Source organism: Rattus norvegicus, chromosome 5, assembly GCF_021556685.1.
Source record: "Rattus norvegicus strain SHRSP/BbbUtx chromosome 5, alternate assembly SHRSP_T2T, whole genome shotgun sequence".
NCBI lineage: Eukaryota > Metazoa > Chordata > Mammalia > Rodentia > Muridae > Rattus > Rattus norvegicus.
Genome location: NC_141538.1, coordinates 73,592,932 through 73,602,969, shown reverse-complemented (window position 1 = coordinate 73,602,969; position 10,038 = coordinate 73,592,932). Strand labels below are relative to the sequence as shown.

Genomic DNA, 10,038 nt, shown 5'->3' with positions numbered 1-10,038 from the left:
TTGTATGATGGGATCAGGCTTGCAGCTAGCCTTGTTCTTGCAAGGTAGATGGTGCACTGAGAGTTTGGTAGCAGGGAGGCGATCTGACCACAGCTGTAATTTGAGCACAATTAGGAAGCCATGAACCAGGTGTAGTGGTGCCTGGCTGTAATCCCAGTGTAAAAGAGGCTGACTATGCTTCTTGATCACGAGCTCAAGACTACCAGGTGTGGTGAAACAGTCAAAGAAAGGGAAAGAATGGGAAGGGGAGGGGAGAAGGGTGGGGAAGGGGATGAGAAGGGAGGGGAAGGGGTAGGAGAGGGGCAGGGAAGGGGAGTGCAGGAGACAGGATGGGGAAGGGGTGGGGAAGGGGAGGGGAAGGAAAGGAGAGGGGAAGGGGGGTAGAGAAGGGGACTGGGAAGAGATGGAGAAGGGGATGGGAAGGGGAGGGGAAGGGAAGGGAAGGGGATGGGAAAGGAGGGGAAAGGGCAGGGAAGGGGAGGGCAGGAGAAGGGAGGGGAAGGGGCAGGGAAAGGGACAGGGAGGGAAAGGGGAGGGGAAGGGAAGGGGAGAGGAGGGGAAGGAGTGTGGAAGGGGACAGGAGGGGAGACAAAGGGATGGGGAAAGGGAGGGCAGGGAAGGGAAGGGATGGGGAAGGGGAGGGAAAGAAGATAGTATGTTGCTGGGAGGATGTGGGTAGAAGGAAGAGATGTCAGTTGATGCTATTTTTTTTTTTCTAAACTAAGGACTATGGAAAGGTTTTGTTTTGTTTTTTGTTTTTTGTTTTTTCAGGACAGAGACCATAAAAGTGGAGAGGTGTGTGGATATGCTTAGTATGTTGATGAAATTATACCTAAAAATTAAAGGACAATTTATTTTCTTAAATAATTTATTTGTAATAAATTAACAGTTAAATAACAAATTATAACCAATGGCCAAGAACTGACAAAACACACTAACAGATTAAAAAATCTTTGGTTGACACATCTACTCACATTCTACAAAGCATGATAATTTCCCATCACAAAGAGCATATAAAGATTACTAAATGCTTTCAGGAAAAGATTAGCGTAATGATAAGTCGCTTTTGTTTTTTTCAACCCCAAATACACATTGACTGATCAGCTCCATAGAAAGGCTAGAGAGGTTCAAGAGACAAGCATCTGTGTCCCAGACCTCTGCTGACGGCCCCAAGACCTTTGGAAAGTCATTCTGAAACCCCCTGGGCCTTTTTCCTTCTCCATGAAATGGAGACCAAGCAGACAGTCTGTATAAAGCAAGGTCCTGCTTGGATGTGGTTGCTAAACATTGCCATTATGGTCTAAAGAAGACCAAACACTCACTTTAGTTCAAGAAACAGAGAAGCATAGTTAAAAAATTTGGCTTAACTCTTCTGGTAGACTCGAATGACCATCAACAGATGTAGCACCTGGTGTACTAGAATGCGTTTGAACTATGAAATCTCGCTGCTAGAACCACCATGCCTTGACATAAAGACACAAGAGAAAACCACACAGCGTTTTGATTGAACTTCCAGTCTCGCATATATCGTCACTAGGTTTTGGACCTCGTGTGATAACAATCTTCTTCTTTGACAGATGTTAATTTAATAAAACCTGGTATAGAAATTTTAAGGTGAATAAGTATTTTAAGAAGTACATCACATATGATAATACTGCTAAGATTTACTCATCTGTGGAAGGACTTCCTCTAGGGGTTCTTGAAATAATCACCCCCTCATTTAATGCAATTGTAGCCCAGTCTCCTCATGTCATTTGTGTCCTTGTAGCGTTTCAGGGGAGGCCCTCTCTGAGCACAGACAAAAGCCCCAGCAAGCAGGAAAAAGTGTGTTCTGTGTATCACACAAAAACTCTGCATTTAGGGATAGAGGTCCTCCTGCCTTCCTCACATTCAAAGAAGCGAAGTTACAGTCAAATGTGTTGTTTTTATTAATGCCAGGTGAGAGGCTGGTATAGTTAGCTGACAGCTACCACAAAAACATTTAAATGTCCCATTGTTTGGTAATTTGGGAACAAGCTGGAGTCTCCCCAGGCTGCTAAGAATGATACACACTCAGGTGCCTCTGTGCTCACCTGCCTCCCATCTATGCTGTTTCTGTGTGGAAATTAATCAAGTGCACGTTAAATAAAGGACTTAGAGGGAAACCCGTTGTTCTATAAATACGTCGGTTAAATTGACCTAAGTGATGTAGTGACCTTGTTTGTTACTTATAAACAAAATACTTTCTAGAGAGACAAAGAATCTTAAATCTCTATATTGTGTAGATAACAGAAATTCATAACCACAATCCATAGATTTTCCTACGTGTAATTCAAAAGATTATAAAACCAAAAATACTTTGGGGAAATAAAATGTTCCAGAGATAGCCGTTGTCTGCATTTGGGGCCGGACTTATCTCTGAGACCAGGCACCATCAGGACCAGGGTGGGTGTGGTGATGATTGCAAGATCCACAGTGAGCTACTGATGTACTGCGCGCTACCCTGCCCCAGCTTAAGAATGAACGAATGCTCTGTGGGACACAGGAAGACAAAGTCAAATGCACAAGTACATTAGTATCTGGTGTTCTATTTCTATTGTTTACTCTCAGTGAATCAGAAAATGGCACTATTTGGATTTTCATAACTATTCAACTTTGCAGGACTTAAGTCAGCATGAATTTGGGCTAAATTAAAAGTGTCGATATCAAGTGTGTCAAACTCACTCATTTTAGCTAACTTTTATAAGAAAGCGATGAGGTTCAGTTCGTAAGCTAGCAAGGTTTTTTTTCCCCTTACATGGATGAAATTTGGTGTCAGAGACGGTGTATGTATCAAAGGCTCAACTGAAGTCAAATATCATGATTCCATAGAGGCTGAAGAATATGGAGCCTTTCCACACTCATAATCCTCACCGCTCTGTTCCAGAGGGACATCCCTCCAGAGAGGGCCTCATGGCTCTCCCAGGTTAGTTTCCATAGTGGCTCTTCCTCCACCTCTTCATCTCTTCATTCATCAGTCTTAACATTTATTGTATTTACCCTCAACGAAACATGTCTCCCTTTTCAAAGTAAACTTTTAAATATATTCAGAGGGCAACAAGCTTTGTCCTTTCATCTGGGATCCAGTATAAGGTAATCCTCATTGCCGACGTCATGGGCGAGGCAGCAGTTTTAAAGTTATGGCTGTTTTGTTTCTCTGTGTTTCTGTTTTGTTTTGTTTTAGAAACGTTCGGCGGCCTGCCTGAAGTTCTGGGATAATGGGACCAGAGCAATATTGCTCAAGTCTCCTTTCAGCTCTCAGCTGCTGTCCCAGTCACTCCCTGAGTCATACCTCTCCACAGCATGACACCACGTGACTCTAACTAGTGCTGCCCTGAGGACTGACTGTCACAGCCACCCTAGGGAGCGCCATGGCTTGGGCCAGGGGAAGAAACCCGGTAGCCATTCAGTAGAGAGCTCTCACCCACATCCGGCAGGTGGGGCTTGTGGGGAAAGAGCCCCAGAATGTTTCCCTGAGCAGCGATTCCTGTTTGCTGCAGGCTTTGCTCGCCCAAGACCTTGACCAAGAAGTTGATATACCTCATTGCCAAGCGAAGTGTCTCGTTTTTGCTCAGCTTCTTGTCTGGAGGGTGAGTGGGGATGAGTTTCCTCAGCTTGGCAAAGGCGCTGTTAACACTCTGCTGCCTCCATCGCTCCCTGGTGTTTGTGAAGATCTTTCTGGTCATGTCCGGGTTCCTGCGATGGGAAAGAAAAGAGGCTTTGGTCGCCAAGACCTTGTAAGAGGCACAGTTAGAATCGCGTGTTCTCCCAAGAACCTGCCGTGTTAGCTTTTCTCAGCTCATACTTTCATACTAAATGGATTTTAGGAGATCCATTTTGACTAAAAAATTTTGGAAATGTCTTTTTTTAAGAAGAAAACAGTTGGAAGAAGAGGAGGCAAAAGACCAGCACACTGTAGCCCTCTCTCCCTGATTATTTTGCAGTCACCGTTACAGAACTGCAACTAGTCCTTTCCCTGCACTCGTCATCCCCCATCTCCCATCTTTTTGAGGCGGGATCCTGTGTATTCTGGGACGGCCTCAACCTTACTATATAGCCAAGGACGATCTTGAACGTCTGATTCTCTTGCCTTCACATCCTGAAGGCTGGGGTTCCAGGCATGAGTCTCCATTATTTTGGTTTATGCATGTCGGGGGTTGAACCCAGGGCTTCATGCATTACTTCAACTAAGCTACGTCTCCGACCCCACTGCCTCCTTCACGACCCATCATCTCTCCCCATGGACCAAAATCATCTACAGTATAGGATCGTGCACATGTGTGACTAAAATCCATGCTTAGCCCACGGAGTGTCGGATGCGAATGTGCAGTGTATTGAGCACTTTTAAGAATGGAGAAATAAGGGGGCTGGAGAGATGGCTCGGTGGTTAAGAGCACCGGCTGTTCTTCCAGAGGTCCTGAGTTCAAATCCCAGCAACCACATGGTGGCTCACAACCATCTGTAATGGAATCCGATGCCCTCTTTTGGTGAGTCTGAAGACAGCTACAGTGTACTCATATACAAAGTAAATAAATAAATCTTTAAAAAAAAAAGAATGGAGAAATAAAATGATATTTGGATTGGAGAAGATGGGGCAGCTTCAGCCGACCTCGTATGGAGAACTGGGCTCCAAACTCCAATGGCTAGAATGTTCACATCTGGAGGACTGTGAGCAGGGTGAGAAAGGGCTGAGATAATCAGATCTCTGAAAGCAGACGTGAGGGTGTTCAGCCTGAGAAGAACGAAAAGGTGCTAGGCAGGCACCTGTGGTCTGTGGCATGGGCGTCCAGAGGACACCTGGACTTCCTGGCATTGCCATCGCTGACCTTTTCCACATCAGGAAGGAGCATCGAAAACTGCCAAGTCTCGCTTGCCATCTTTAACTGTTGGAGGCACAGACCCGCTTCCTCCCTCATGGAATAGTGCATTTTAATGGGAACCATCATGACAGACTGGCAAGTAAATCAAAGCTCAGCCATGGGAAGCCTGCTGTTTGTGGTTCACTGCTGACTCCAGCCTTAGCTTCCCAGGACACTCTGCCCTTCTGTCCCCTCCCAAGAGTGATGCGTATTGCTAATTCACTACACCTTTTCATGCTCTTTCCTCGTTCTTGAATCTCCTCCTCACATTCTCCTGTCTCTTTAAAGAACTGCTCCAAAGTGGGCCTGGCAGTGCAGGCCTGCAGACCTAGCTACTTAGGAGGCTAAGGATTTCAAGCTCAAGGCCTCCTCGAGCTACAGAGTGAGTTAGGCCTTCCTGGGCAAGAGCACTTGCCTGTAGCACACGTGAGGGAGGCCTGAGGTTCATCTCTAGAGCTGAAAAAGGGACCAGCTCTACCCAGCCTCCTCCTAACCCTGACTGTCTAAGAGTCTTCATAGCATAACACAGTACTCTCTGGAGATGCTAGGATCAACTGCAGCTGTCAGCTGTGGCATCCCTGGAGTAAGCAACAGCGCCCGTACTGTGTTGTCAGTGGTTTGAGGACTGGGATATTCAATAAATTATATGTGACATATCCTACTTTCTTATCAAATGGACTCTGGTAATTGCACCCAACTGTAGGCCAATGTAAGTGTTCTGAGCACATTTGAGTAGGCTAGTCTAAGTTAACGATCTTCTATAAGTCAGGTGTGTCAAATACATTTTCAATGTGTATTTTCAACTTCTGGCACCCTGTGGAGGAGGGTTCAAGACTTCCTCCTGAGTTGGAGTATGACTTCATTGTACCTTCAGGAGCTAACTGCCTTTTGTTTACCTAAGGGAGGAAAATAGCCTTGTAGCCGCAGAGAAACATCTACATGGTAGAGACTACTTCCAAGAGACCACATCTCCCTGGAAAACAGATGTGTAGACTAGGTCTCTTCCTGGTAAGAAGGGTATACTGCCCTATTATCTTGTATCTAGCCTGAGTCATTTCTGAATACGTTGGCTTTTTGGTTCTACAATGAAAGTATGCTGCCAGAAATTTATCCCAACTATACCTGAAGCAGAAAACTTCGCCTTCACCCAGATCAAGAGGACTTGAAGACAGAAAGAAAATTATCAGGTTTTGTTCACACCAGAGCAGGCCAGGACTGAGGGGGCAAAGTTGTCTTATCAAAAGAGGGCTTAGCTCACAGCCAAGTCAACTCTAGTCCTGTGGGGGGAGGGGGTCCTTTTCAAGCTGGGAGGAGAGGATTAGGCAGGATAAACTGGTTGTGGTGTTTTTCTAAGAGGGCTGGAGCCCATTGTACTAGCCGGACAGAAGGAACAGTAGGGGGGAAAAGAAAAGAAAAAAAAAAAAAAGAAAAGAAAAGACTCTTCTAAAATGTAGCCTGCCATCCTAGGGATGCTTGGTAATTACTTGTTGATTTAGCCTCGAGTGTTTTACTCTCCTTCTCCACGGGGGAAATAGAAATCAGTGACTTAACAAGCTGGAAAAGCTCAAAATAGAGGCCACTGGAAAATTGCTGCAGTACTTCTTAAATCAAAGGAAAATTACATTTAGTGTTTTTCCAGTTGCAAGGTCTGATTGCCTCTAATGTTGATTTCAAAGCAACAGAAGAGAGGGAAAAAAATCCCACACCAGATGCCATGGAGAGATGTGGAAACAAGGGCCAGGCAAGCACCAATGTCACAACTGACGACTCTCACTACGTTAGGGTTCGTTAGCTTTTTCTTTTTCCTCTCCGTGAATTTTTTTGGTGGTCTAGGGAAGCCCGGGTTTGCAGTCCACTCAGAATGATGATTTTAAATACATATTGGTTCATTTGTCAAAATTGTGAATGCATAAGTTAAAAGTACGGAGATACAAAGATTAGTTGGTTATACTTAGTAGTTAGTTATTTAAATACTAAAATAAAAGTGTAAAAGGGCAATGCATTTGCTTAATTTTTAACACATTAAAAACTACACATATTACCAAAATTCCTAAGGAGTGACATTTGAAACTTTTAAGAAACGATCTGCAACATCTGGGGTGTGACATGCTAGCATCCAGGACCTCCACTGGTGACAAGTTTGCCACCACTACCTTGTGTTAGGATAAAACTTTGCTACTGTATCGTATCTTAAAGCATAGTATCTGAACAGCTACTAAATACAACTGCTTATTTCCCCCTGTCTGGTGTCTCGTATTTAACACATTTAAAGTTGTTATTCCAAGGAGAGAACCCAAAATTGTTTACTTTATTTAAAACCATGTTGATATTAATACATTTAATCACCTATGTTTATAAATAAAATAAATGCTACATTTAGAATAAATGTTAATAGAATTAAAGATCCAATGTCTCCTTACTCAAGTTCACGGGACTCTTGAATTCTAGCCACACATCCCTAGGTATGTAGGGGTTAGAGACTCGAGTTAATAATGGTGCAAAAGGGGGTTGGGGATTTAGCTCAGTGGTAGAGCGCTTGCCTGGGAAGCGCAAGGCCCTGGGTTCGGTCCCCAGCTCCGGAAAAAAAGAACCAAAAAAAAAAAATAATAATAATGGTGCAAAAGGTCTGGCGAGATGGCTCAGTAGGTACAAGCACTGGCTGTTCATTCAGAGGACTGGAGTTCAATTCCCAGTAGCTACTTGGCAGCTCATAGTTGTCTGTAACTCTAACTCCAGAAGAATCAGCCTCCTCGTCTGGGTGCCAGCCAGGAAAGTCAGGCACAGATACATACCCATACACATAAAAACGTTAAGGAAATAAAAAGGATCATACGCTTAAGGCCTGCCTGGATGAACTATCTCACTAAGGCATGGGGGCTGTAGAAAGCACCTGGACTAATGCTATGTTAAATAAACTGTAAGTTTATTATATGGTCACCAGAGAGTAGCCCATTAACTGGAGAAAATGGCGATCCTCCAAGAGGAGATCATGCTGCTAATTGCTGCTCTTTGGTGCCCGCAGCTCCTGGACACAAAACCCAGGTCATCTAGAAAGGCACAAAAGTCCAAAGCTCACTGCATACATGGCTAGCCCCAGGCCTTCAGGCTCAAACAGCTCTTTTGTTCTTAGGGTTTTCAGTTTATCTCCTGCAACCCAACCCAATCCGTGTGTTTGTCTCTTAAGACTTGGTCCAGAGAGAGAGAGAGAGAGAGAGAGAGAGAGAGAGAGAGAGAGAGAGAGAGAGAGAGCTGGGCAGCAGTTTGGAAAGCTGAACAGAGGATGGATGGGGTCTGACAGCCAACACCAGGCACTGCTCTGCTCTCTTAAGGAAAAAGCACCAAGCCAGCAAGATTTACCGGGGAAGGTTACAAGGTGTGTGTGTGTGTGTGTGTGTGGGAATGGTATGAGGGTAGAGGGCAGTGAGATGAGAGAAGGAAACGACTAAAACACAGTTTATTTGAAACTGTTACAGCGATACCTAACACCTTATACGTTGATTTTTAAAAAGTTAGCCCATGCCAGTTCAAAAAATAATTAAAAAGTTAACAGTACAAGGAAGGTCCCTACCTATCTACTTAACCCAACCCACTCCCCATCACTGCTGGTCTGAGGTGTACACCCCATCCTCGCTCACACATACACATACACACTCACATTTTAGCACCCGCTATACATACTATACTATGGGCAAGCTTGTCTCTCTTAAGCAGCCCCACGTTAAGCTTTGAGTCAGTAGGACTCACTGGATACGCTTTGTGGGCTGCGGACTAATAGCTTTCATGTGCCTGGGACTTCGGTTCTGAGGCGCACTTCACACCAGCGCCTCGCAGCCTGCCTACACTTGACTCCTCCGCACATTTTGTCCAGTGTGCCGCTTGTCTATGAACCCTCATTTCCTATCTATCCCTTCTCCACCCTTAAAAAGAATAAGTTATCTCACCCACGGTAGCAAACCATTGACCTGCCCATATACATTATTTCGGGAGGCTGGGAAAACATCTAGTGGTCGAAATTTCAGATCTGCCAAGTCTCAGAGGGTCGCTAACAGATCTGGGGTTGAGATAAAGAACCCTGGGATGGAAGGAACTGTTTCTGCGTTCCAGCTAAAACGGGTTTGACAACATGCGTTAGGAGTCCGGACCAGCTTCCCAAGAGCCGCGCTATTGCCACTGTCCCGCCGAAAGTTCCCGGGTCACCCAGAGTCCCCTCAGTAGCTGCTCCCACTCCCCTAAGTCAACGCACCTTCTTGCCAGGAGCTGGGAGCTGGCGCGGTCGCAGTTGTCGCAGCGCCTGTCTGTGTGCGCCCTCGCCTGGACGCAGGGTCTCTGCCACAGCCTTTATAGGACACCACCCTTTGTCTGGAGGCAGGAGGGGGGCTTCCAGCCGAGGACTCCCTCCAGTCCCTCCCCACCTTGCCCCGTCAGCCCTCCCAAGTGCAGCAGCCAAGGAGCAGTGGAGGAAGAGGGTCCCCTCTTTGTCTGAGGCTTTAGGGGAGGGGTTGCTGTTTCCAACCTCCTCTTACAGGCAAGCATCCCAATACCTCGGACTCTTGCTAACTCCCCGGGTACTTCTACAAACACCAGGGCAGGTGTAGTCCGATCCAAACGGCTACCTCCAGATCCCCTTAATGAGTTTGAGAGATGAGGGCTGTGACCTGCAATTTTACCAACTACCCCAGGAAATGCAGACACAGAGCAAAATTTAAAAGCATCGCACTGGACACAGACTGTGGGTTCATATAAGGGTCTGGTCTAGTTTTTCCTGTTGGTCAGCACAGGGAATGGTTGTTTCAGGGATGGAGGGACTCTGTTCTTGTCTCCCTTCCTCTGTCCTGTATCTTCCAGAATGACCTGAGAAAACCCTAGTCAGACTTCTGTCAGATTCTGAGATCTAAACTCTTCGGTGGCTTTCCATTTCATTCAAAACTAAGCATACAGATGTAATAACATCTGCAAGGCCAAGCAAGAGGATGGGGCATCTGAAGCCGCCCTGATTTAGATAATGAGGGAAACCTTGTCTGAAAAGCAAGCAAGCAAGCAAGCAAGCCCACACACACACACACACACACACACACATACACACACACACACACACACACACACACACACACACACACACACACACACACCAGAAGGAAAGCAAGCAGTAGACTTTAAGTGG

The 10,038-nt window shown here is 45.6% G+C and overlaps 1 protein-coding gene across 1 annotated transcript; it reads right to left on the bottom strand.

Annotated features, from left to right (window-relative positions):
- Positions 1-2,611: 2,611 nt before the first annotated feature.
- Positions 2,612-9,188, bottom strand: Tal2 (TAL bHLH transcription factor 2). The gene is given in 2 exon segments (NM_001109462.1): positions 2,612-3,714; positions 9,121-9,188. A coding segment is annotated over 1 exon segment (327 nt). The 5' UTR covers positions 3,705-3,714; positions 9,121-9,188; the 3' UTR covers positions 2,612-3,377.
- Between the last annotated feature and the right edge of the window lie 850 nt (positions 9,189-10,038).